Genomic DNA, 27,853 nt, shown 5'->3' with positions numbered 1-27,853 from the left:
GCACGTACGTGTGTTTGACCCTTAGAAATAATCCTCTTAGAAAATGAAACTCCTTCAATCCAAAGTGATATTTATCCATTAAATTTTCATAAGTGACCCAGAAAGATAAAAAATTCTTTACACTTTAAAAAATTCAAGATAATCTCCATAACGCTCCAAGGCACGTACGAGTGTTTGACCCTTGGAATAATCCTCTTAGAAAATGAAAGTCCTTCAATTCAAAGTTCAAACGTGATATTTATCCACTAAATATCCATAAGTGACCAAGAAAGAAAAGAAAATTCTTTACACTGTTAAAAATTCAAGATAATCTCCACAATGCTTCTATCTGTCTGTCTGTTTGTCTCTCTCTCTCTCTCTCTCTCTCTCTCTCTTAGTCCACTGCCTGGACTGTTCTCTACATGATCCGTGCTCGCTCACTCACATAGTACACCATAATATACACGTACGGACACACAGCCTGAGAAGGTGAATTCATGGGGAGTACACATATCATACACGCGCGCGCATTTGGGAAAGGGCGACAGATTAAAACGACCATAAGCTGGTCTATCTCTCTCTCTGTCCTCTGTCTCATTCTCTCTCTCTCTCTCTCTCTCTCTGCCACCATCTTCCTCCTTTGTCCGTCTCTAAGTAACCAGACATTTGACACACGCTCCTCTCATAGATCTTTTTACAATGAATATATTTTACAACCCCCCCCCCCCCCTCCCCTCCCAGTTCTATCCACTCTATATTCATACAACAAAACAATAGAATACATTTCATAGGATCTTTAATCTTCAAATAATCTTCAATGGAGAGAGAAAAAAAAAGTACATTTAACACTGTGTTCAACATATCAAAGGGGGAAAAGGAATTAAATTGACAATAATTATTGATTTGAAAAGAGAATAGAGCCGGATGTAGCATCTAGATTATGTCTTCTGACTTCTCAAAGTTCTCAAACTGTGGGGCAAATTACTGTGCTCTAAAAGAAGAATGTCCTCTCTGACATCTTGAAGAAGCAACATGTCTTAACCTGTTGACATCTGAATTCTCTTATTCTCATACAATTAATACCCCAAAAACCTGGTTGCAGTGGCCATCGGGTTATAACTTTCAATCCATCATAATTTGCATTTTCATTTCTGATCTTCCGTTTTACTACCAAGTCTCCTCTCAATAAAAACTAATAATCTTAACTTCCAGGAGGTCAAATTGAAGCGCTGATGCTACTGCTCCAGAGGGTCAATCAAAAAGCAGCTCGCTATTACTGTTTAAAGTGGTCATTCATCTTCCATCATTATAAAATATCTGTTACCGGTCCTTCTTTCTACCCAGTCTACTCATGGACTTTCTGCTGGTTTGGTCTCTATCAAGGCTTATTTATAGAGGCCACATCGAAGTGGCGCTGATGATACTGCTCATAAGTGCTCAAAGCCTAGGTGTCATCCAGGAAGTGGCACCAGGATCTTCTTTCCATCATCCAGTCTACCAATATAAATCTTTCTGTTGAACAAGTCTCTATCACCCCTGGAGCTTACTCCTAGGCAGGATGACATCGAAGTGCCCCTGTCCATACTGTTCAAGGGGTCTATCAAGGTAATGGTGCCAGATCTTCGTTTTACTATCCATTTGCCTTACAAATTATTTCCATTAACTCTCTATTGTCCTTTAACATTATTGCCTGGAGGGATGACATCGAAGTGCCTCTGATGGTACTGTTCAAAGGCTTTATCAAGGAAATGGTGCCAGATCTTCTTTCCCCTATACATTCGCCTTAAAATTGATTTCTGTTAGGTCTCTATTGTCCTTTAACCTTACTGCCTGGAGGGATGACATCGAAGTGCCTCTCATGATACTGTTCAAAGGGGTCATCGAGATAATGACGCCTCTTCTTCCAGAAGCCAGAAGTCATCCTGTCCAGCATCTTGGACTGGGTCTTGTTGCAGAAGACGTGCTGCTTCAGTCGGTACCTGCAGAGGATGAACAACATGATCTTAGTCAATAGCACATCCAATATGCTTAAAGGTAATACAAAGTTTTGGTATGGGGTCGTGAATTTGGTTCAAATGAACATATTGGAAGCAAATGCGATCCTACAATATTCACTGATCGTTGTCGCAGTATAAATCGACTTTAAAGTTATGAAATTGTAAATAATAAATACTTTGTGTTGTATAGCTCCCTCTCAAGGTCAAGATATTAATAAAGCTATAAAACAATATTTCTTGACTAAAATTGACCGAATAGCTAATCCCGTTCGGAAATTATATACCACAACTACATAATCTGAGGTTTTCATGGTCGCAGCTACCATTGTACGGCCGTAGGAGCTATTTGAAATTTATCAAAATTTACCGGGAGCACTGGTAAATCTTTATATTTAATTTTTCTCAAAAGCAGAAGTGTTTTAGGGGCAAAAATTTCTAGTGCTTTTAATACACCCACAGGGGCATCCAAATATATCAAAATTGTAAAGAATCACTTTCCACCCATTTTTCAAAATTGCCCAAAACTTTGTAATACCTTTAAGTGTTCAGAAAAAAAAACAGTGGCCTAACTTAGTTTACAGATTAACGGAAAAGCTAAATAGTAACCCCTAGGTTCCAAATAACTTACTGTAACTATCAGACAAAACAAAGTTTACTTGGTCATGAAATAAAAATGATCTTTCATTATTACAATGTATAACCATTTAGTTAGTGAGTTATGGTTATTTGTTCAAAATGAAGAGGTTGACTTTTGACATGTCGTACATCAGTGGGCAAACTTCAGTGCACTTGGGATTGAAACCTTGCCTAAATTTGGACAGCTTTTGAAAATATAGGCCACAACAATATGTAAAATTACCCATCAAAGATTATTATATGAATAATGAGATAATTTTACCCCCCTTGGACAATCACCTTCCCCCCCCCCCCCCCCCCCCCCTCCTGAGGACAATTACCCGCCTCCCAAAAAATCTGCTTTTATTAAAACCATACAGAGTGGACTTCCTCTTTGATGAACAAGGCGGGATTTACCGGGGTGGAATTTTCTGGGGGGGGGGGGTAATTGTTCTAGGGGGTATTTTTCAGGGGTGGGGGCAATTGTCCTCGGAAGAGTAAATATAAGGGGGTGGGGTTATGATCCTTGGGGGGTAGTTTTCCAAGGGGTAATTGTCCTGATACACATGGTCATAACTCATTCTTAATATAGATCTGTATTCATGATACAATCTTCAGAACTTCTACCACCAATAAGTCAAGAGACATTGATGAGATTGTGAATAGCCAATACAGGTATACTGAATAGATGCTGTAAAAAAGCTTTCTATTACATGGCAAGGTTGAACATTTCCAATCACATTTTCTCATACATGTAACTAGAGTACCGGTAGAGCATATTGAAGTTGCTAAATGGAGCAAACCACTCCATGGTTTAATAAATTGCAGTTTACTGTAATATGATTTTTGAGACTGCTCTTTTGCCAAACCACTTATATACAGCATGAAAACATGCTTTAAATGGTTATATTTTCCCTGATGAAATGGACTCCCACTTACGTAGATATTTTTTTGTTCAATACAAGCAGAAGTGAAAGAAAAGCTGAAGGACATTAATACAAAGCTGTGCACGTACGACTGCGTCAAGTAGTCTACTCACAAGTCGCTTTTATGTTCATCGAGAGAGCATTTAAACATTCAATGTCTCTTCATAGAAGTATGTTTTAAAGCTGATGGGTGGTATTCTCATAAGTTAAGCCGGGAATAAGTTTAGACTAAACAAGAAATTTAGTTCACACTTCTATGGAATGCTAGGTTACATCTTCCCCCTTCAATATTCATGACAAAGATAATCTACCAAAGAGTTTGTTTAAATTCAGTTCATACTCATATTATCTTTTTCTTCCCATTTCATTGCAAAATTAATTTTTTGGACACTTTTCATTGCAGGATTAAAATAATCTGTACAGGGTAAATGAGTTGGCAACAGGCACTCCATAAAAGTGTGGACCAAGTTAAGCCAGGCTAACTTGGTACGCGCTATCGAAATACCACCCCATATATTTAATACAGTATAGCTACGTGGAACCCCAAACATACAGAAAAAAATATTTGTTGGTGATTGATACACTCTAAGATATGCCCATTTTAATAGGGGGACACAGGCCTCTTGCCCCCCCCCCCCCTACCAGTGTGCATGTGTGTGTGTGTGTGTATGGGAAGGACACAAGCCTATCACAGGCCTGGGGCATCAAGCCTGACACTTTGTTGCATGACAAGAAGTGAAGCCAGGGATGATTTGAGACTGTAACTTACCGGCGTCTTGGGGTTTTCTTCCACAGTTTCTTGGCCCTTCCAGATTGCGGTCTCACCCACAGACCACTGGATAATAAACAGAGCATTTAATGGTTACTTTTATTATTTATTGAATTCAATGTTTGCAGCCGGGAAGAGTTCCTTAAAGGTAATATGTCCCATTTGCAGGCCAACAAATTGAAAAGGTTACAAATTCCAGTACCACTCCTCTGTCCAATTCTGTAGAACTTTGTATCTTGATCTTTCATTTACATCTTCTATATGTCCATATCCTTCTCTTTGCTACAACATTAATTTTCTATTTCTACCTCTCTTCATTATTTTCTTCATTTTCCACCCACTTTCATCTTCCTTTCCCTTCATTTTTCCTTTTCTGTATCTCTTATCAAACACATGTTATCTTTTCTCTTCATTATCCAAATAGAAAATATTAACATTTCTTATAATAAACTTCTAATTTCAGCGGAGAACATTCAACATCCCTTATAAATAAAAAAATTCACTCCTTCCCTCTTCTCCCTTACCCTTACTCCTAAATAAAGGTTCTTGATTGCCCTAGGAGCACCAGAAATCAACTTACCAGTCAAGTCTGTAGAATCTGTCAATCACTGCGTGAACAGTCTTCTTCTTGCCTTTGCTGATACTGTATCGTACCACTGTCCTGTGGGGCTGATGGGCTAACACTGGAGACGTGACCACCTTCTGGTTTGCACTGCTGGAAAGGAACAGAAAGCAATTCATGACAGAATATAGGATACCAGTAACAATTCCGAAGAACTAACACATCAATCATATGTCGATCAGTTGCACATAAAAGGGTGATTCCATGAGGTTAGGGCAAAAATATAACGATGTCCATGTAACATAAGATCTTCTACACATGGAAGATGGAATCAGCTGTTGAAGATTTTATTTTTATGCAATGAATATATAGAGCATTGCCCTATCATTCCTGTTTCAGTTGCTTCTCTAAAAAATATTTGCTTAATATGTGATTCTTTTATGACAGTGTTACATGGACATCAAATCTAAATAGCATTACACGTTTTGGGTCTATAATATTGATTCACCATGAAACTATATTACTTCCAAACATAGTTTGTTATGCTTATTAAATGCTAAACTCAATTTGAGCAAAGATTGTTATAGTTGATAGGAGACACAATTTCTCACTTCTGGTATGTCACAAAGATTGCTACAGCCCATTCAATTTTGTTTAAATGATACTGGAAACTATTGCACGCTTTTTCTATGAAAAAAACAGGGGATAAGCTCAGTAAATGAATCACACATGACCGTCTTTGACCAATCATTTGATTATGATCTACAAGTGAATTGAATAAAATAAAATATGTGCTTCACTTAAGTAGCCTATCATTAGTTACATAATTGGGATAAATATTTACATTTTTTTGTTGCTAAATCCTCCAGTGTACCTGCTACAAATCAAGCTTGAGAAGGACCTTGTCTGGATCAGACGTCCATCAGGACCTGGAGCTGGGGCTTTGAGACTTAGACCAGTCAGCCTGGAGCATATCGTGGAGAGCTCATCCCCCCTGAACGAGCCCTGCTGAAGGGCAGGGGGCTGGTAGAGGGGTGCAGAGGTAACACCCCTAATGGGTGTGGTCTGTGGCGATGAACTCAAAGCAGGAGCTACAGCTTTGTGAATGTTCTTCTGCTTAATACACCGGGTACGACATGGAGTTGAAGCTGGTGACAACAGATTTAAGTGGATTCGTGGAACTATCAGGCAAAAGGAGAAAAAAAATAAACATAACTTATCAACAAAGTGAATCATACAATTCTAAAAATGTATAACTCATCAAAAGTATATATCTTAGTATAAGTTAATGAAAAAAGTACTTCAAATCCTGAGTAATTTATGAATACCAGTATATACAATTTTAAAAATGCACAAGTATTAGAAGTTAACTTGGAATTTTTACAGTTATTTGATTCACCTGTTGACAATCAACTTCTGGGGTCATTTCATTAAACCAAGATCATGATAGTAATGTCTTTGTCAGCGACCTACAGAGATGTCAGGAAGCGGAAAACCCATTTCACAAAGCAAAAAATATATGTTTTTCAAAACTATCAGCTATAAAGATATAGTCTTGGCTCTTTAGCTTTGCCAGGAACCATCGGAGTTTGTCCTGAATTACAAAAAGAGATTAGAGTAAAGGAGCCAGTAATCGGCCAGCTCCAGTTTTCGGCCGATTGGTTGGATGCAAGGTAAAATCACTCTAAAATACATCGCATAATAGCATAACACATATCCCACACATACCATACCATGCCAGTGTCACTGAAGAACCACATTTGCAATGAAGAATATATCCTAAAATATCACATTTTAGCGATGTAATCGGCGGTCCCGCTACCCGAATCTGAAAAATCGAGTTTCTTACTCGTGTATGTAAGAAATATGGGTACCATAGAATCAGCTTTATTTCAAGTATTTTTCAGATTTAGAGCCCGATTTTGTGTTAGTCGCAAGCTCAAAAGTATCTCATCGCATGTATTAAATCAATGCAGCCGGACCCTGCCACGCACACACGATATGTCTGTCTAATTCAGATTCCAACTTCCGATCACCGCTGTGCCTGTCTTCGGCCAGGCGAGCGCCCGGAAGCTCCAGCGTGGGATACCTGCTCCGCCCGCTTGTGATGTACATCAGCGCGGAAACACACGGCGCGCGCGAGCGCTTCCTATTGACTTTGTACATGCGGCCGTAAACTGAAACGCTAGGCCGATAACTGGCTCCAAAACAGTTAAAATTGAAATGAATATTGTCATGGCAATTCGTGATTTTTTTCTGGGATTCTAGTTTTGTTTAAATAATATATTTGCTTCATGATTTGAACAAAAAATGATAATAAATAGGAAGTAAAGGGTCCTAAAAATAGGATTTTGTCTAAAGTGGCCGAAAACGGGCTCCTTTACTCTATGACTATGAAACTTAATTTCACTAAAACTGTTTGAAAAAATAAGAATCTAATAGGGTGGCATCACAAATGATACAAACATCCGATTTGTGAGTCTACTAGCTGTCAAACTTGCTGATCAGCCACATTGGGCATTTTTGTGCAAGGTGTGTATTGACTATTCATGTGTGCAATTGCTGCCTCTTAGCAAGTAGTACAGCGCTTGAGGTCAATACGAAATCTTCTTCCAGTTAAGTGCCGCTTCAAGGTGATGAAGATAATCGCACTGGTTTTGTGCGTGTACACTGTAGACTAGTGTATGTGGAGACTTTCACATATCCTGTTATTCAACATTTTAACTTGTTGTTCTTGTTGTGCATTAATATTAGCATTGACTCTCTATGCTTTGCTAGAGTACCTGCACCCCCCCCCCCGGCCTTGGCGCGCTAAATACCCCCCCCCCCCCCCTGCCCAATTCCAATTTACTGCAGAACTACCGCCGAAGACCGGGCCTATCCGCGCCAAGCGACCGGCTAAGTAGTGACTAGTGCCAGTAGTGGGCCCAATCAATCATGCACATGACCGACTTGCACTCAGGCTCAGCTCAGTTAGACACATATTTCGGAGCAAATAAGCGACTCATAACCCACATCACCCGGACCAATTAAATGTATAGCAAACGTAGATCACATCATCACAGTTTTATAAATTGATATCAATGCATGATTCGAATAATAATGATTTCATTTTACCTAAACTTGCAGCAAACACTCTCATGGAGGCTGCCATTTTGTTAGACTGCCCTCTGGTGACGTTGACATGAATTTTTTTCAGTCGCGCGAAAATTGAGGTCGAGGCGGAGTAAAACATTTTTGTTTTGTTTACTTTAGCTAAATTACCGCCAACATGAGTGAAGAAATTGATGAAAGTTTGGAAAATGAATTCTCAAGTGACGAAGAGGAGGTCGAGATGACGGCTGCAGACGTTCTGCTAAAGCTGGAGGAGGTGAGTATTTCTTTATTTTCTTGTTTTTCGTCAAGTACTGAAAAGTCAACAAAAGCCTTTGCCTACTACTTGTACTAGCACGGCCCTTGGCTCAGGCATCGGGTTCGAAGCTCGGGCCACTCGCTCAGCCTTGCGGAGCTTGCTGGAGACCGAGCTCGAGGAGGAGAATCTTGAATCTTGAATTTGTTGCACCCAAAAAGCTACGTTGACAGCTGTCCAGGGTGGAGTAATAGTGGTAGTGTGTGAGTGCGTGATGCGTGCAAGTAAAAGAAGCCAGACATTGTGCAGAAGAAGACATGTAAACTGGAGAGTACGAAGAAGTAGGGTGCATCTGGTGAGAACATTAATGTCGGCTTCATGGCTTCCCTCCCTACAGGGCCCTGGTGGGCATGCCCATCATGGCTATGATGGACGGGACTGCGGAGGTCTGAAAACCAGCAATCGAGCTAGATGTTACAGCTACTGCTGGGAGTCTGTTCCATATGGCCACTCGGGGGAAAAAACTGTACTTAAGTTATAGCAGTCCACTCTGCAGGGAAGCTGGTGAAAAATAAATGGGTGTGTGGTGTGTCCACGTAGCTCTCGAGAGCAAGCTCAAGCTGATACTTCCCGATTCCTTGTAGACTATTATTGTAAACTTGCTTTAGGCTTAGCCAGGCTAGGCAAGGTAGGGTGTTTCCGGGACATAATCATGATTCATGAACGATGGATCATGATTATGATAAATTAAATAGACCTGTGTCTTGTGACTTCATGTGAATGTAAATGTGTGTGTTGTCAAATTCTAACACTTCATACGTCATAATAGTTTGATACAGATTATCTTTACTAATGTTTGACTCTCAAGAGAGTAGAGCCTATCATGTCTGTTTATGAATGACATCCTTCCCCTATTTTTTTAATTAATATCTCTTTCTCTTTCAATTTCCTCTTTCTCTTTCTCTTTCTCTTTCCTCTTTTCTCTTTTTAACCTCTCCATCTGTGTACGTCTTTCAATTCCTGTTTCTCTGATCTGCCTCTCTCTCTCTCTCTCTCTCTTTGACAGGCCTGGTTAAATGAGAAGTTTGCTCCTGATCTGCTGGAGAGCAAGGTGGAAATAGTGGAGTGTATGCTGGAGCAGCTTCAGCAGATGGAGGAGAATGTCAAAAAATGCAAGAAAGGAGATTTCAGGATTATTGTTCACAAGATGGAGGTATATGGATTGTTTGAATTTAAATGAAAACACATATTTTTTCTAGTGAATAAATACAAGAAATATTTTAGGAGCAATTTAGTAGAGTTATCAAAAAGAAAAACAATTGATACAATGTGTATTAAACTACAGGTAGTGTCAATTTGTTATAAACATAAGTGAGAACAAAATAAGAATTACTTTTGAAAAATGATCATGCATACATGAAATATATATCTTAACACAACTTCAAGTAAAAAGGAATGTAGAGAATAAAACTTGATCATATCCCAATGAGATATTGTTGCAGTGGTAGATTATGTCTCAGATTCTTGTTTTTAATTTGTCTGTAGAATTGATGGTCCACTAATATCTTGGGTAGTTCAATGACATATAGTTCTCTATAATTCTCTATAACTTTGATCAAGTTGACTTTGTCTTTGCTTTTTTTTTCTTTCTTTTATTCTGTTTTACTCTTTTTTTTTTCCCTCTTTTTTTTTTTCTCTCTTTTTTTTTTTTTTTTTTTTTTTTTTGTAAGGGGGGGGGGGCGACCAATAACAGTGTAGCTAAACAGGGTTATCCTACATCATATGAGTGGGTAAATTTGTGCATTTAGCAAGAACTCAAATGCAAATATAAACTGTACACAGAAACCCTACTTGGGGGCCCAATTAAAATGTTGTTAAATTCTCTCCATCCTATGTTTCTATACAGATTGACAGAATAAGATATGTCTTGAGTAGTTACCTGAGGATACGACTGAGAAAGGTAAGATACCGTAAGAACTAATAAAACAAAGAAATTGGTCTAACTGTGAATTGTGTGAAATAAACTTCTTTTTTTTCTTTTTTTAGGGAGGGGGGGGGGGGTTCTTATCAAGTCACCACATACATGTAAATATAGTAGGAAATGGTATAAAAATCGAGAAGAAATCTCTTGATTTGAATAGGTGATTTGATCATATCTTGGTTATTCCATGACAAGCTGCATATACATGCATGTATATCATTATCATAAATCATGGTGGTGGTCAGTTATTTGATATGGTATGAACTCTTTTTTCCCTTTTCTTTCTTTCCACTCTTTTAAAATGAGATCATGTGCCATATTTTTATTTTTAGGAAAACAAATTTAGAAGTTTGTTCATCTCATCATTCATATACTAGTATTAATTGCCATTTTTAATAAAAGCAATGCCACTATTATACATATCTCTTTCTCCCCCCCCCCCTTTTCTCTCTCTCTCTCTCTGTGTCTTTCTCTCTCTCTTTCCCTCTCTATCTCTCTCTCTCTCTAACGTTCTACAGATTGAGAAGTTTGTCCATCACACACTCCACAAGGAGTCAACCAGAGGTCCAGATGAACCAAAGATGCTGTCACCAGAGGAATTCACCTTTGCGAAGGAGTAAGAAAAAAAAACACCTTGAATTTATTACTTTGTTGTACAGAAATGTTGGATGTGCAAGGTTTAGTCCAACTGTCTGTAATAGATTTGCAGGTCTCCTCGTAAAGCCCCTCTGCACTAGTTTTGCCAGGAGGTATTAGACCTCCCCTGTATGGTCACTGACAGGTGGTTCTCTCATCAAATCAGCTATCAATTAACATAAGAAAAAGGGGACCATGGGAAACCAACGGGCTTTAAATCATGTTGTCACAGTGTAGATATTTGACGCCTGTCTGCTGTTTTATGAAAAACATTTTTAGCTACGGCGTTGGTTTGCGCTATTTCATTTTTGTCAGGTATTTTCATGATTTGAATTTGTTTAGTGAGTGGATCAGAGACAAACATGAGAGGTTTAGGAGAAGAAATGTAAGCTTTTTCTCTCTTTGTCATTTGCCTGAAGAGTAAATTACAATGTCGTCTTACGAACCAGAAGGTCATTAAGTCTGTGTTAACGTCTATAAGTTAACACCCATCTGGCTTCAAACTGTTAATATGATTGCTTCCTTCTTGTCCACTGCAACATGTGAAGCAACCATAACTCATCTCTTCTCCTGAAGGGGACTGCATTTACATCAGGGGAGTGTTTCACATAGACTAAGATCGACTTTAAGTTGGACTTAAATATGGCAGGCTGTTCATGCCACCGTTTACTCTCACCATTTACTGGCATTGGTTTCTTTAAAGAGACGTACAAATCATGGTCACAAATCTACAGAATTACATTTTTTGGTAATTCGTTATTGAAGGAAAACATCTTAACATCATAATTGAGAGACCAATGATGAGAGCAAGCAGTGGCATGAATGGCCTGACATAGTTAAGTCCAACTTAAAGTCGATCTTAGTCTTTGTGAAACACTCCCCTGGATTAGTTCACTCTTATTTTTTATGACTTCTATCAATCTTCTTCATTTTTTTTCTCCAGATTTGCAGAGAGCTTAGAGTCCAATTCGAACACAGTTGTGCTGCGACACATGCCCCCAAACCTGCAGACCCTTGATAAACAAAAGCTAGGTGAATATACAGACTTACTTTTATTTTTATTTTTTTATTGGAAGGGGTAAGGGAGGGGTGTTTGTGTGTCAAGATTTGCATTTCTTTGTGTGTTATGTGAAAAGTTACAGCTGAATGTTCCTGTGTGCCAATCATTTCAACATCATGCCTTTCATTTCAATATCGTCCTCTGAGTCTTAAGCAGAACCTTAAAGACATCGTTTAACAATGTTAAATCTAAGATGCATGGCCCTATTTGCTATCAGTGTTTGTGATATATATGTATGGTGTAATATTGAAGCCCTAAACAAATTGCGCTTCAAAAAGTAAAAATCTTTGGGTGACCGGTTTTACCATCCTCATTTTCCCCAATAGACTGGGGTGTTATGAAAACCGTTAGGAAAACACGAAATTTGATTTGGATTTCCAATCATAAATATCTTGATAATCAGACAGGCGATCGGCTTATAAATGTCATGGGATTCATGTATGCCCTAAAGGTTTGTAATAATGATTGCAGCATGAGCTAAATCAAGGATTTTTTAAGGATCTGAGACAAAGTTACCGGATCCCTTTAAAATCTATTTATTCCTTTGATGTGGTCTTATGATTTCTTACTTTTTAAATAGGCTTTCAATAGTGTTTTCCGGGTTTTCTCAAGGCCAAGCTTTAGAGCTACACCGTTCATTTGAGTCTTTTTTTTTCAAGGACTCTAATTATATTAGAATATACTTTCTCTCAGCCCAATCTGGGACGTGTTTTACACATGATTTGAATATGAAGAGCCAAATGGGGTGCCCTAAGTTTTTCCTGACATTTTAACAAAGTGTGACTGTAATTCCGATGATCTCAATTAAATTGTAGCCAAAAATACAGTTTGCATTAAAACGGTGATAAGGTTAATCTACATCTGCATACTTCATCTTTAGCTTATGCAATTAAAAGGATTTGAGAATCCCATTTAGCTCTTCATATTCAAGTCATTTGTAAAGTCATGCGTAACTTCACGCACAAATTTATGAAACACCCCCCCCCCCCCCTGGATTCTTAGGCCTTTCATCAAGTCATTGATTCTAAGCCTATTGCAATATGTCTTTACTATTTTCTTGCTAGTTCCCAAGCCCAACCTGGACAGCTATGTATTCCTGAGAGCTAACGAGAGGCAGGAGCAGATACTCATAGAACCAGAACTAGAGGATGAACAGAAGTAAGTCCATTAAAGAGAAAGTTGACTATGATTGTATTATGAAATACATTTTTAGAAGTTAATGGTAAAGGTTGAATTTGTAATATACATTTATAATGATAATTTTGTACATTTAATATTATAAATTTTTTAAATCACCAAAGAGACATAGCATTGGCTTATTTTACTCAAAAAATCATAAGTACGGTAGTGAAAAGCTCTGCAAGCAGATTATATAAGAATGCATATATATATATCATTGATTTTGGTCTAGAGAGTTGAACTGTGGCTCATGAATATACCTTTCACATGAATATTAAGAATATGAGAGTATTTCAAGAAATTAAAGTCTTTCTTGTGCCATGTATAGTTTTGGGTAATTCAAATCAAAGTAATTTAACTTTGTTGTGTGGCCCGTCTTGCTTTACAAGTAGTTACTTAGTAAAATAGCGGACTTGTCTGATTCCTCACAAAAACCCTCATTATAAATGTAGAATCTGAAATTCATTGTGTCTGTTTTTATGCCTCCGCCACCGAAGGTGGTGCCGGAGGCATCATGTTTTCGGGTTGTCCGTCCGTACGTCCGTACGTCCGTCCGTACGTCCGTCCGTACGTCCGTCCGTACGTCCGTACGTCCGTCCCGTTTGACCGTTATCACAATATCTCAAGAACCATTTAAGATTTAAACTTAAAACTCGGGAATAGTATTTATCACCATAGGAAGACGATCTGATTAGATTTTGGAGTACGTAGGTCAAAGGTCACAGTTCACAGAGGTCAACTTATGAAATTCCTTGTATTGAGTTTGTTAGCGCGATATCTCAAGAACCATTTGAGATTTAAACTTCAAACTTAAGGATAGTATGTATCACCATAGGAAGACGATCTGATTAGATTTTGGAGCACGTATGTCAAAGGTCAAGGGTCACAGAGGTCAACTTATGAAATTCCATACATTGATATTGTTATCATGATATCTCAAGAACCACTGGAGATTTAAACTTCAAACTTAGTGATAGGGTGTATCACTATAGGAAAACAATCTGATTACATTTTGGAGCACGTAGGTCAAAGGTCAAGGGTCATAGAGGTCAACTTATGAAATTCCATACATTGAGATTGTTATCATGATATCTCAAGAACCACTGGAGATGTAAAAACTTCAAACTTAAGGATAGTATGTATCACCATAGGAAGACGATCTGATTAGATTTTGGAGCACGTAGGTCAAAGGTCAAGGGTCACAGAGGTCAACTTATGAAATTCCATACATTGAGATTGTTATCATAATATCTCAAGAACCACTGGAGATTTAAACTTCAAACTTAATGATAGTGTGTATCACCATAGGAAGACAATCTGATTAGATTTTGGAGCACGTAGGTCAAAGGTCAAGGGTCACAGAGGTCAACTTATGAAATTCCATACATTGAGATCGTTATCGCGATATCTCAAGAACCACTGGAGAATTTTCACTTCAAACTTAATTATAGTATGTATCACCATATCATGATATCTCAAGAATCACTGGAGATTTAAACTTCAAACTTAATGATAGTGTGTATCACCATAGGAAGACAATCTGAATAGATTTTGGAGCACGTAGGTCAAAGGTCAAGGGTCACAGAGGTCAACTTATGAAATTCCATACATTGAGATTGTTATCATGATATCTCAAGAACCACTGGAGATTTAAACTCCAAACTTGTTTAAATTGCTCTATGGCGGAGGCATCATTTTCGACTGCGCGCAGTCAAAATTCCATCTAGTTCTTTTCCTTTATCTCTATGTGCCAGTGCTGAAGTCGTCGACATAGATGCTGGTTCCCAGTATATCATGAGATATCGACCAATGGGATCTCTCGTTGCCAGCGGAGCTGTTTCTCTTATATGAGGGGTCCGTTGGAAGAACAGCGATGATTTCTCTGAACATTTGTACCACAGACTTTAAATGAACATCTTCACGGACTTGATTGTAGTGAGATGCAGTACGAGTACATAGCGACATGACTGAAAGTGCTGGACTTCTTTGCTGCATCCTGCAATGTCCTGCAAAAAAATGGTACTTCGGTTATGCCTTGAGGATACAAGCGTTACCAAAATGTCCATGTCCATATTGATAGTACAGTCACATCAACCCTGCACCATGGACATCACCGAATAAGTGGGAAATGGTGGCCAAATTAGTCAAGAGAGCTGAATGGATCGCAAATTCTTGTGTGAAAATTTGCATTGTCTTGAGTATAGGAGCTGGGTAATACAATTTAGTTAGTGTGTTAAAACACCATTTTTTCAAGATTATTAGAAAGGAATGTGCAGAATGGTCACTACACAGGTAATGTGTGAAAAGAGGTGATATTCTACGAAACGTGAATTCAATGGCTAATCTATTTAGAGGTCTGTTGTATAGCTTTCTCTTTGGCTCTTGATATATAATCGTGGTACGATGCCAAGTGTCCCTCAGTGCATAGCTGGCCTGACTCTGATAAATAGTCTCCCAAAGTAGTGTATATTTGTATTTTTATACTACTTATACCATTATGCATTATCCCTGTTCCATCTATACTTTTCAATCGTTCAGCTACAGCCCACAAGAATGACAATGTCTGCCTAGACTGACAGACACGAAACCAACATATTTTCGTCTTCCCTCCAGTATTTCTTTGTTTTGTCAGTCTCACTGGCGATGTGTCTCATGAAACTTGTGGAAGCTGGAACTCCTTTTGTGTTGTAGGTCTTGAGGGCTGTCGGGTCGAATGGGTTACCGCACCATCTGTTAAAACTGTACATCTTTTCCTGCCTTGCCCTGGACACTAGTTACTGAGTCACTTTAATGTGTGTACAGCCGTAGCATTTTTGAGGATTGATACAAATAATGCATGCATATGAGTTCATTATATGAGCTATCTGCACTCGAGTTGAACCTGTATGAGTCTATCGTATGAAGCCTGACAGCTTTGTATGATAGGTGTATAAATAGCCTCAACAAGAGCTTGTAGAGCATGTATTGAACAAATGAAAACATGCATCACTTGTTTTATACATTAAAACTCCTAGATCCTTGTCATTTGCTCTAAAAAGTACTCATTTCAAGATTTGTTTTGTGTCATTATAGTTGACAAATAAATCCAAAGTGTACATTAGTGCTATGGTCAAATGTTTAACCGTCCAGTATCCGACCGTCCATGGATGTATGCACACTAACCTCTCCAGGTGTTGTGTAGTGCTACACAAGTATAGGCCCACACACAGTACAAGTGGACTAACCTCTAAAAGCACTGCTGTGCATTGCTTACTAAAAAAATCATTGGATAGTACTGGAAATTATTGCACAACTTTTACATGATAAAATATGGGATAATTTCAGTAAGTAAACCACAAGTGACTGTGTTTTTACCAATCATTTGAGGAGGATCTAGGAGTGAGTTGCATAAAATACTTGGATTGCACAGTTTATTCCATATGCTCATGATACAAGTATGTGACTTGGATGAGAAAAGAAAACAATAAAACTCTATAATTTTGTACTGATGTGTGTATAGTCATTCTTGTTATTGGTGTAAAACGTTTTTGTCTAGAGTGGAAACGTGTTCTAAAGCAGTGAGAACACTACTATGAAACAAACATGTTTTAAAGCCACACTGTACTACTTGTAGCTACTTGCTCCCTCTATATAGAAAACAATGCCTAAGTGGTGCCTGTTGGTCCCCCATGATCCTCTTTTTCTTATGTTAATTGAGAGCTGAGTTGATGAGATAGCCACCTGTCAGTGACCATGCTGGGTGGTCTAATCCCTCCTGGCCAAACTATTACAGATGGACTTTAACTGTAGTTTTACCTGTCCTGCTTCATTTTCCATCTATTTTTGTTTTTTTATAGTTTTTATGTATAAAGGTTTCCATAATTATAACAAGGCGATTTTCTCAGCCAAATGAAGTTAGCTATAGGCCCATTTACACAGCCAAAATATATTTTTTTAAATCGTAAATGTTTGGGGCTGCTATTTACAATACTGGAAAAACCCTCTGTGTTTGCTCGTTCCGATTCTTTGGTGAGTACATTTAGTTTGCATGCTCGATTTGTTTGCTGCTCTGCATGCAAATGCACAGAGGAAAGGAGAGTCATGTGACCAAAAAAAGATATTGTACCAAACTTTCCAGAGTGGGCATTTACACTGCAACAATCTGAAATTTTGGCAGGCATTAAAAAAACCACACTCCAGAGGTGGATTATTTTTTTCAATTTTGTTTTGTTTTTCCTTGTTTTTGCAGGTAATTTGCTAATCAACTATCGATGAAACACCAGAAGTTGAGCAAAAATCCAAAAAAACTGCTAGCAATGTAAATGCAGCTATAGACAAGGTTTCTCTGTATATGATTTTGCAAGATCTCAATTAAATTTACCTGTTTTATGAAAGTTTTCAAAGTAGTTTACATTAACCTGTCATATACACAATATTGAATGTTCACTTTAATTTTCTGTTGGCAAGTTTGGGATTCTTTAGAGCCTTGTCAGGAGATTACAAAAATAAAGGTTTTTGTCGCCCTCTTCATTTTTATAGTTGTAATTCATTTATTAATTTGTTTATTTATTCATTAATGTTATTGTTTATTTATTCATTCATTTATTTATTATTCTGTTTTTTAGTTGTTTTGTTTTGCTGTCTGTTGTCATAGTTTAATTTGTCATTGTTAATTATCAATTCCTCCCAAATACCAAAATAGTAAGTCATGGTTTCGTTCACTGCAACGTCAATTTGTTTTTGGAAAATCACAACCTCTTGAAATAGGTCCACAGTGAGTGGTATGCTCCACACACAGTTTTATTGTTCACCTTCCACCTTTGTGGAAGAACGCCATCTATAGGTGAATATTTAATAGTGCGATTTTAGTTTTTGCTCCTGATCACTTGATCGAATATTTTGTCACGGTGAGAATTCCTTTTTTTACAATTCATTCCTTAGTTTTTAGGGAAAATCTATATACTTAGCCACCCAATCCTCGTCAACATTAAAGGGTTACGAATAATATATAATTTGAATGGTAAGCGATTTCGAGATTTAAAAAAAAAAAAATTCTCTCATCTGAACAATGTTATAGAGTGGGGTTACTATTTCTCAAATTTAACATTTGAATGCAAGGAAAACGTGTCCTTTTACGTAAGTATATTCTAAATACTTTCTTACATCTGCGATCAATATGATAAGACTGTAAATTTCCTTCTCCTCTTTTAGTAACATCTTTTAAAGAGAAAAAAAAAGTCGAACAAATACTTTTTGTCCTGTCCTTTCCTTGATGGTGAAGATATGTAGACATGGTTTTCTCTGTTCGTTTTCACGCATTTCTAAGAATCTGTCCTTTGAAAGAGGTCTAACCAGGCCTGATGAATTCCCGATTTAAATTGATTTTCCTATTTTGATTTATTTCCCGATTTTCCCCCGTTTTTTTTTTTGGGGGGGGTAGCCCTTATTTATTTATTTTTTTTAATTTTTTAAACATGATTTTTGTCAAAAAGTGGATAGTCCCTGAAGTCAATGTAAAACTGGTTTAAAATCAGGGAGGAGGGGTGAGGTGTCGTTAGTTTTCACGACTTGCTTGAACGGTTTTCAAAAACTTTTTTTTTTTAAACACTCATTCATCACCCCTGGGTCATGTTCACGAGGTCGGAACATGTCTGAGTTTGTGGGGCAGGTGCTCGAGATCGCATGATCGAAACAAGGAGCTAAAAGAAAATGGGTCAGAGCATGGCCTATTTTATTTGAACCCGTATCCTCTAGGCCTCTTGCATAATTACTCCATAGCAGAGGTTTGATATAGTTCCGTGCCAACTGGCTCCGAACTCTGCATTGAAGCTCAACAATGCCTGAATCATCAGGAACTGACTCCTGTGCTTCGTTTCTCAACACTTGATATCAACAGCAAGTGACAAAACTGGCTACCGAAATCATTGCATTTTATTGGCTTTGGATTATTGTCGAAAAAGTGATAGTGATCCTTCTTATGAAATGCTTGTACGGTTGTACTATATAAAACGGGCCTGTGATTTAACTTTTCCCCCAATGGCGGAACAATTTTCGAGTGGCACAATACTAGGGATTTTTTTCCGGACATTATTTTCCAATGCAAATTGTGACAGATATACGCAAACGGGAGAAGTGATTAAAACAGATCTAATACTTTCGGATGAAATCCGAATAATTGTGATATAATGTTTTCACAAATGAAGCATTTTCCCCGCAGAAGTTTGATTTTCTCTCTTCACCTCCACTTAGACCACCCCTCCCTTCCTCTCTCTCTCTCTCTCTCTCTCTCTCTCTCTCTCTCTCTCTCCCTCTCTCTCTCTCGTGTCAACATCTCTTGTTTGTTTTTCTATCCTTGAAGCTTGGAAGTTCAAAAACAGTACGCTATCTTTCATTTTCCTTCTGTGTCGTCGCATCTGGCGTAAATTCAAATTTATACTTTGCAGAATATTTGCGAGTTGGTGGAGAAAAAACAGGTTGATAAGCTTTTGTGTCTACAGTCATGGAATGGAGAGAAGAGAATAAAAGCCGAAAAGCTGAAAAGAAAAGAAAAACTGGAGGAAACGAGAGAATTTATCCTTGAGCTGACCCTGGATATCCTGGCTCATGGTAAACACGTGTGTTGGGAATAGTCTGTAAAATTAGACCAAATATGTACAATTAGGGGAAATATAATCCACAAAACATGCGGAAACTTAAGCAATTAGAGGAGTAAACCTTCTCAATTTTAACTCATCTATAGGAAAAATGTCTCCTCGTTAATCAAATGTACAATAGCCTTACATTGCCGTGTGTTGAATGACGCAAGACTCCATACAACAAACATGAGGAATCGTTCACCATTAGCTTTTATACTGTACGTATGGGTTGAACGGAACGGAGAGTCTGTGCAAGCTGTTTGCATGAAAAGACTACCTATCCCCGTTGCGTCAGCGTGCTTCTGATACCACGTAAGATCCATGATTCATACTCGAGGTACGCTGGACGAAAGTCAGACGTACGTTTGAAGGGGTATCCCCTCGTGCGATAAATTTAGCCCACGATTACGACGCATGGTACGTAGGCCCTTGTGCATTGTGACGTCTTAAAGACTCCTTTTATCATCATCATAAATTATCTTTTACATCGTGATTCCCTTGTAGCTTTATCACTCATGGTTCGCATCGTGGCCACCTTTTTTAAAATTTAATTCTACTTCAACTTCTTCCTCTCCTCCTCTTTCTCTTTTTCTGCCTCCTCTTCCCCTTCTCCTTCTTCCCCCTTTTTTTTCCTTCTTCTTGTTATTTCTTGGTATTTCTTGAACTTCTACTTTTACTTTTTCTTTCTTGCAATTCTTATGCTTCACGTGACCATAAAAAATAGAATATATAAATAGTAATTTGTTTTTCCAACTTTTCCCCCTGCTAATTCTTTGTTTATTGATTAATTATCATAATTGATTCGTTTTTAAGGAGTGCCATCGTTGATGCGTTTTTAGATTGATATAGGCCTAGTTGTAAAAATGATTCCATGACAATTTAATAGTAAATCTATACTACACTCGACGAACGGTATAATCAGGTAGATGTATCACATCTCCCTGGTTTAAATATAACCTCATATTTGGTAGGGTTGGTGGTTATATTTGTGGGAAATTAACCATTTTTAAAGCAGAGTCTAGTTACAAAATAGACCTACTCTTTGTTTGCGAGTGTATCATCACGGACATAGACTAGTTTTCTTTATAAATCAAAAAGTCTCCTGTACATGAACGAGTCGCGTGCTAGTGTCAACCTTACCCCCTCCCCCTCCCCCATGTCCAAATTATTTTAGTCAAATATTAGTATTGACCTGGAACTACTACTAGGTCAATGCTAAGGTCCATATTGGCATGGGTTATAATACTTCACTAAATTGTACACTTTAATAGTGTTTTCCTGAAATACCCCCATAATTTTCATAAATTACCGTAGGCATATGTGTAATAATAATTTTCTCATATCCTGAAAATGTGGTTTGGCAAAAAATAGAAGAGTAATACACGTATGTTTTCAATTTTTATATTTTCCACTAATTCTATCTATTTATTTCAATGCTTTGTCCTACATACATGGGGAATATAACACACCGCTAAGATGTTTTTACAAAACTTCAGTTGGTTTGGAACTTTTCTCTCCTTTTCGACAATAATTATTCTTGTAACACATCTGAAAAGGAAAAAAGCAATAATACATATCTTTGTACATATTGCAGTGGTGTCTTGAAGAGGATTTAGAAACACGTAGACATGAAGGGGGGACACTTATTGGGGTCGAAATATATAGAACAGTGGGCGAGGCTTTGAGGTGGTTGAAGCTAGCGACGGCTGGAACATGCTCGATGCGGTTCATTGTTCTCGAACCTGATTGGTCGCCCGTCTTCCGTCAGGGGCCTGGAGATCCGAGGTTAGTCCTGTGATTGGACAACCACTGGTATTCACGTGTTGGCTGCATATCCAGTCATGGTATCTTCCATTGTAGAATAGGGGTGAAGTGTGTTCTAAATAAGTGATACATTTTGTTGTTTTCTTGGTGAGCAAGTTTGAAGAAGAACTTTTTTTTAGAAAACATTTAATATTTATGAAGAATACAAAATTGAACACTTGGGAAGTATTTTGGGGTCTTTCACAAGAAAAATTGTCATTTTACAAAACAACGGACTAGTTTCCGCAAAGTAACGTACGCACAATTTACACAGCTAGATAGTTAGCTAGTCCTTTAACCTTCACACAAGATTAGTACCGGTACATGTGTGCGCGCGCGTGCGTTGTGTACGGGTGTATGGATTTTTAACGTTTCATCAATTTGCAATTTCTACCTAACTTCGTGCGGAGCATGCATCGTTGCAAATTTTACGACAAACGGTCCGTTTATTGATGAACTCTTCGTGGATGTAGTTAGTTTTGCTTTGATTATGTTGTCTTGACTTTTTAGTAAGTATTACCGTTTCTTTGATTCAATTTAAATAATGTGCTAGGCCTAGGTCTACATCACAATTTTACCTTACTTCTCTGAAGCTGGAGTCTTTCGTAGCTAGGTACATGTCAGGTTCGTATTTTAAAGGGATGTGCGACGATCAGCTGTTCGACAACACTGCATTTATATACACACTGTTACTGTACCACTGTAGGCTATGTAGACTCTAGCTCTACACTGATCTGCATGTCATCAGCAGTCATTCATATTCCATTTGATTAACTCATTAGTTTCTGTTTTATTGTTAATTACTCAGTCTATCAATATTCTCAACTAGTGCACCTGTAAATATAACAAAATTATGCATGGAATTTTTAAGAGATGTCTGAACTTCAATTCAAGTTCAAGCAAAACTCAAAACTTGGCTCGAGGCTTGACTGCTCAAACTTCAAAGACTTCTCAATCTCAGATTATTTTGCATTTTTGGATCGTATCACCACTTTCTCCTAGTAAGTAGACATATGGTAAGAAAACTAAGAATCCTATCGACTACCGTATTCACATCTTGTCTCTTTTATATTTGGCTTTGGGTTAATGATTGGTTACTAATGTAAAAGTGTATTTCAACAGTTCAATCAAAATCTAGATTTAGAAGTCTAGAGTCTACATCTAAATTAAATTTATGTTTTTCCCATTTTTTTTATATGTTTAGTTTGCCTTTCTCCACTTCCAGGAATAACTGTGAGCTTCAGAAGTGCTCTGCTGTTATGCTGACATCATCCAAGATTCCTGGAACATAGCTTCTCCAAGCTGTTTGATATGCCTGCCAGAATTTCAGGGTTTGGAGCCATACCTTTTTGTGACATGCCAATGGACACGATACTTCTAAGTTCCAGTCCACCTGGCCTAGGTTGCTTCCCCACAGCAAATTCTTTGGGATATTACCATCAGAGAGTTCCTCCAAAAGGTGGATTCAGTATGGGGATCGGATTGAAGGGAGATTTCCTGATGCAAATGCAGCGAGACAGAAGAAAACTACCTCTTCGCTCATGTATCAAGAGCAGAACTGTAACCAATGGCTATGATTATCGAAAGAACAGTCTAGATAATATGACGAGAAGTGCTGTTTGCATGACGAACGGTAAAGCGGCCCAAAGTCCTGGCTTACATCGGAGAAACGAGCTGAAATCGAAGCCTGAGATTAGGGCGTGTAATGGGAAAGAGAAAAAGAAGGTATCTTTTGCAGATGCTCAGGGGTATTCACTCCAGACTGTGAAGTTTATGGATGGGCCAAGCAATATGCCTCCCAAGTTGAGCATTCACTTACTTGATGATGTCATTCAAAATGCTGAAGCAAAGCCTACGAACCCTTACACTTACGTGCCCGACTTTGAACAGCCCGCATCTAATTATTTAGAGTTTCGAAAGAGGCTGGAGAGTGAGACTGTGTGTCTGGAGAATGTGATGATCAAAGATAACATCACAGTCGTAGGTACCATCAAAGTGAAGAACATTTCTTTCGAGAAATCCGTCTTCATTCGGGCTACGTTCGACGAATGGGAGACGCACATAGACGTACCGGGATCATACGTGTTCCCTAGTCAAGCATCAAACTCGTATGACAAATTTGATACGTTCTCGTTCAGTCTCGACATGCCACCCAACCATGGGGGAAAGAGTCTGGCATTCTGTGTCTGTTACACCGCAAACAATCAGAGTTTCTGGGATAGCAACCATGGAAATAACTACAAAATCGTCACAGACAAGGAAAAGGATTTTGTGCAAAATCGAGAACAACTTTCATTAAAAACCTTGAGTGGGGGTCGATCGTATGGACAGTTTTCATACTGGCAGGTCGCTGGCCAGGAAGAACGACCGTATTGGTGACAGAGGGCTGATAATTATTGCAAGTGTAATTGAATAATAGAATACGCCAAAGTTTATGCCTTTGGAAATATTTAGGGTTATATTTTTCTTTATAATACTGTATTTTCAATGAGTGAGTAGCACTGATATATTATATATTGATTAATATTTATTATGTGTGATGATGGTAATTTGATGACAATTTATTGTAGTATTATTGCAAGTCTTAACATTTTGGATGCAGTCATGTCAAGATTAATACACGTACCGTACAGTCAGGTGTATCTCGCAAATAACAGGATTTGTTAAGGATGGGCTACATTTCACATTTAATCTATCCTGGATTCAGTACATGCATATGCGTACCAAGTATATTAGTTGCTTTGATATGATTATTTGTGCTTTTGGGCAAACACAAGTTGAAAGAATTTTTGTTCATTTTAAATCTGTAGGAGACTGGCACCTTACATTATTTTTCTACTGCATGCAAAATGATGCAATGTCATGCATATTCCTAGGTTTTAGTCAAAAATTACATTTAAACCAGTCGACTGATAAATGACAACTCAAATTATCATGCGTAGTTATCTACATACATATCCAGCTATGATTCTGAAATATCTACACAATATTCTTCAAGTCCAACAAAAGTCCTACTACTTAATGTGCTTTACTTGCTTTTGAGCTGTGATTTGGGGTTTTGTGCAACTGCAGTGCTAGATCATACCAGGTATTCATAGTTGGATACAGATATAATTTCTGACTTCTAAGTTCTATTAACTTACATATGTAGGTTTAAATTAATGTTTGTATTGATAACAATTAATGGAGGTTGGTTGGAACTTGGAAAACCATACAGTATTTCAAATGCGCATACTAATAATAGATTTATATAATATCAAGAGTCTAGACTAATAGGTTACACAAGCTGATCACCTGATAGTGCTGCATACTCGTGCTGCATACTACATCATTACATAATGCTGTAGACTAGTTACAAAAGCCGATCAGCTGATTGCCATAGTGCTGCATACTACCATGTCAAACCATCAATTATGCATGCACCATGAGCACTGTGCATGCTGGGCCTAACGGGGCTTATTGTGGCACTTCTATACATAGAATCTATCGATCTGCTGTGCACATGCTTACAGTGAGTGCTGGTTCACCACAAGGTCAAACCCATGTCTTGCATAATCCCATGTACATCACATGTATAGTTATTTTGTATGTGTGTGTGTTTGTGTGCAGTAATGATATTCACACAGCTCATGAATATGAATAGATACTTATGCATGGACTTACTAGTTGACAACTAGTAAGTCCATGCTTAAAGGGAATGTCTACAGTAATGGGTAATGGGTACTTAGATTTTTTAATTTATTCTCCTTTTTTTGTAAACATCAGCTTTCCTGTGTCAGTTACTTACCCCTCTATACAAGGACCTCCTCACATAATCCCAGTGTGAAACAAATATCTTTTAGCTGTAAAAGCTGTATAACAATAGCAATAATTTAAAATACCTTGAACATATGGAGCCCCTTCAAGTACATGTTCACCGTTGCTCATTTAATACTCTTTTTCTTCATGGAAATATTCAGATTTTTAGCAGGGAAATGTTGAAATATTAGTGTACAACATGTAGTCCCTGTACATGTACATGTGTGTATGTATTACTATTAACATGACTGAATGTGTTGTATTTCTGTCTTGGTCAAGCACAAGTGATATTCAAGTTCCTTGAAATTTATGTGAAAAATACAAGAGCATGCACTAACTATTAGGACATATTTTTTATGATTGGCAATTCACCCTCAATTTATATTCCAATACACACACAAATCATTGCAAATGGAAAGTTCATGAACAGTTTCCTTCACTTTACAAAGCTGTATTACATTGTATGTGGTTACACAAGATAATACAGTCATTTATATACCGGTAGCCAAAGCAAAGTGTTCTTGATGAACAACATCATTTACATAGCGATATTTTATTACTACATTAAGTTTACAATGTGTATGTAGTTACATTGTATGTACACAAACCCTAACTGAAAGCTGTGTCATGAACTAAAAGTGCATCCATAGTACCACAATTGGTGAAATACATGTACAGTCATACAGTGTATATTGTACATGTAGATTACAGAAAGTGAAAGTTATACATGTATAAACTGTTGTAAGTCAAGATAGTGTATTCAGGAAGCTTGTTCTTTTAATCAGAATGATAATGATAATGCAACTCTCTAAGGCCTAACTTGTAGCATGGACTTACTATCCATGCTTGTAGTAACTAAAGTATGGTCAGATTACATCACTGATGTCGTTATCATCCACTTGTGTATCCAGTGCCCCCCCCCCCCCCCCCCCATCCCCTCCATCCTATATCGTACTACATGTATTTACTCTTTTGGACCTGTTAAACTGTTCATGCTTTGTTCTTTTTGTATGTCCTGTAAGGCTGTATGTGAATACATGCTCTTGATACCATGAACGTAATTGTTCTTTTAATCAGTCATACATGAAGGAAACTACTTGGAACACCTGGTATTTGATCTTGCCCCCTTATCATCAACCAAGAAAGAAAAGGAAGGAAAAAAAAAAACAATAAAGCAAAGCAAATGAGTTTCATGAAGGATTGGATGAAATAGGGAGCGATATAATGGAATTGTATATCTTGTCAGTCTGCTACATCCCGATGCAGAAACACATTGTACATGTCTGAAAAGTATGGCCTCTCTATGGTAAAGCCTGGATTGTTATGCATGTCATACTCTGATTGAGAATGTGCAAAGAAATTTTGGAAGAAATGGTGTTTAGTTTACATGCAAGTCTAACTAAGTGTTTAGTCATCCATCAACCATGTTCATTTTTTCTTTCAAATTTGGAGTACAAGGCTGTCGATGAATAGATGTACACTGTTTGTGTGTTTGGTTGCCCCCGTTCCATCTCGGCAGTTAACAAGTGATCGGTACACAAATTGAATGGCTTTGACACATTTATCAATTCCTGTATGCATGATTTGTCTCCATGTTCACAGAAAATGCTATATTTCTATTGCAATATTAAGTAAATTATGTAGTGAAATATAATACACTTTACATGTTTCTTCCAATGGTCAGGGTAATTACTAACAACTTTTGCAATCTTAATATAATTGTGTATAGGGGTGTGTTGGGGTCTCCATTTCTGTGAAATTGCTTCTTTGTAAAAAAAAAAAAAAAAAAGGTTTTACATATCGCATATATCTACACACAGATAGAAATATGGCCTTGTATGCGATAAAAAGTTCATTGTACATGGAAAGTGCTGTGGTTTTTGTGTGAAAACAATCCAGTAGTCTTCTTGTGTGCAACAACTTCCTCATTGACCATTTGTTGTTGAAAAGTATCTATGCTTGTGCTCTGCTGTTCTTTGATTTTGTGTTTCCTTTTAAGCTGGAACATGGGATTTCCCATGAGTTTCTTAAACACTTTCTTTTCATTATACATTTTCTCTACCATTGTTACGTCATTCTATAGTTCTGTGCTAACTCTCCATACGTCCATGTATACGTCAGAAATTTATTGTTGTGTCTATAGCTGTGTTTGATGAGACTGCATAACTTTTACCTTTTGCACAGTTCATTGCCCAATCTCAAAGAATGGTATTTACTCAGTTTAAATGCAAAGATACCAAAGTCCTGTTTCTCCCCATAGAAGGCCTCTTTCATTGTAGACAAATGGACATGTTCAACGGTTACCAAGGTTGACGGTTACCCAATTCAGCTTCTGGGTCTACTGTCGTACAGGTCTGTGTACGTCACAGAATTTAAACCTTGTAGAATTACTAACAGTTTTTTCCAAGTGTAGATTAAGTCTGAACAAGTTTGTACCAGGTCATAATTATGCCACAAGTAATAAATAAGTAGATTTTGTCTCGTACATGTTGTAGGTACTTAAATAGGTTTTCCAATCGTCCAACGTGAATATTGCAACTCATTCTTTTCTGCACAAAGTTTTAATCACAACTTCACTATTTTCG

At 37.7% G+C, this 27,853-nt stretch overlaps 3 protein-coding genes across 6 annotated transcripts; 2 read left to right on the top strand and 1 right to left on the bottom strand.

The window, feature by feature from the left end:
* Positions 1–1,755: 1,755 nt before the first annotated feature.
* Positions 1,756–8,085, bottom strand: LOC763579 (39S ribosomal protein L35, mitochondrial). Of its 3 annotated transcripts, none has more exons than XM_030985388.1 (5): positions 7,966–8,085; positions 5,693–6,029; positions 4,867–5,001; positions 4,287–4,352; positions 1,756–1,958 (listed from the first exon to the last, which is right to left on the bottom strand). In XM_030985388.1, the coding sequence occupies exons 1-5, from the start codon at positions 8,081–8,083 to the stop codon at positions 1,787–1,789; spliced, it is 828 nt and encodes a 275-aa protein (XP_030841248.1). In that variant the 5' UTR covers positions 8,084–8,085; the 3' UTR covers positions 1,756–1,786. The 3 variants fall into 3 exon arrangements, with proteins under 3 accessions (XP_030841248.1, XP_030841249.1, XP_030841250.1); XM_030985389.1 differs by having other exon boundaries at positions 4,867–4,998; XM_030985390.1 differs by having other exon boundaries at positions 4,867–4,998; positions 5,723–6,029.
* A 4-nt stretch (positions 8,086–8,089) lies between these two features.
* On the top strand, positions 8,090–16,541 carry LOC574880 (DNA replication complex GINS protein SLD5). The gene is made up of 7 exons (XM_030985392.1): positions 8,090–8,218; positions 9,264–9,410; positions 10,104–10,157; positions 10,697–10,794; positions 11,758–11,846; positions 12,939–13,032; positions 14,808–16,541. Exons 1-7 carry the CDS (start codon positions 8,120–8,122, stop codon positions 14,902–14,904), a joined length of 678 nt encoding a protein of 225 aa, XP_030841252.1. The 5' UTR covers positions 8,090–8,119; the 3' UTR covers positions 14,905–16,541.
* Positions 16,542–21,843: 5,302 nt separating this feature from the next.
* On the top strand, positions 21,844–24,689 carry LOC763557 (protein phosphatase 1 regulatory subunit 3B-B). 2 transcript variants are annotated; one of them, XM_003726328.3, is made up of 2 exons: positions 21,844–21,979; positions 22,696–24,689. In XM_003726328.3, the coding sequence occupies exon 2, from the start codon at positions 22,782–22,784 to the stop codon at positions 23,847–23,849; it is 1,068 nt and encodes a 355-aa protein (XP_003726376.2). In that variant the 5' UTR covers positions 21,844–21,979; positions 22,696–22,781; the 3' UTR covers positions 23,850–24,689. The 2 variants fall into 2 exon arrangements, with proteins under 2 accessions (XP_003726376.2, XP_030841247.1); XM_030985387.1 differs by having other exon boundaries at positions 22,675–24,689.
* Positions 24,690–27,853: the final 3,164 nt, after the last annotated feature.

This window comes from Strongylocentrotus purpuratus, unplaced genomic scaffold, assembly GCF_000002235.5.
Source record: "Strongylocentrotus purpuratus isolate Spur 01 unplaced genomic scaffold, Spur_5.0 spur5_scaffold_15, whole genome shotgun sequence".
NCBI classification, from domain to species: Eukaryota; Metazoa; Echinodermata; class Echinoidea; order Camarodonta; family Strongylocentrotidae; genus Strongylocentrotus; species Strongylocentrotus purpuratus.
The sequence above is the reverse complement of the archived record's forward strand: the minus strand, read 5'-3'. Positions and strand labels throughout refer to the sequence as shown.

Bases quoted from the DNA above. Each gene is read 5' to 3' on its own strand.
- LOC763579 (XM_030985388.1), bottom strand. From the start codon at position 8,083: ATGTTTTACTCCGCCTCGACCTCAATTTTCGCGCGACTGAAAAAAATT. The intron at 6,030-7,965 runs GTAAAATGAAAT...TTTGCCTGATAG, and splicing joins AGTGTTTGCTGCAAGTTTAG to TTCCACGAATCCACTTAAAT. The intron at 5,002-5,692 runs GTAAATATTTAT...GTTCCTTTCCAG, and splicing joins GGATTTAGCAACAAAAAAAT to CAGTGCAAACCAGAAGGTGG.
- LOC574880 (XM_030985392.1), top strand. From the start codon at position 8,120: ATGAGTGAAGAAATTGATGAAAGTTTGGAAAATGAATTCTCAAGTGAC. The intron at 10,795-11,757 runs GTAAGAAAAAAA...TTTTTTCTCCAG, and splicing joins GAATTCACCTTTGCGAAGGA to ATTTGCAGAGAGCTTAGAGT. The intron at 11,847-12,938 runs GTGAATATACAG...TTTTCTTGCTAG, and splicing joins CCTTGATAAACAAAAGCTAG to TTCCCAAGCCCAACCTGGAC.
- LOC763557 (XM_003726328.3), top strand. From the start codon at position 22,782: ATGCCTGCCAGAATTTCAGGGTTTGGAGCCATACCTTTTTGTGACATG.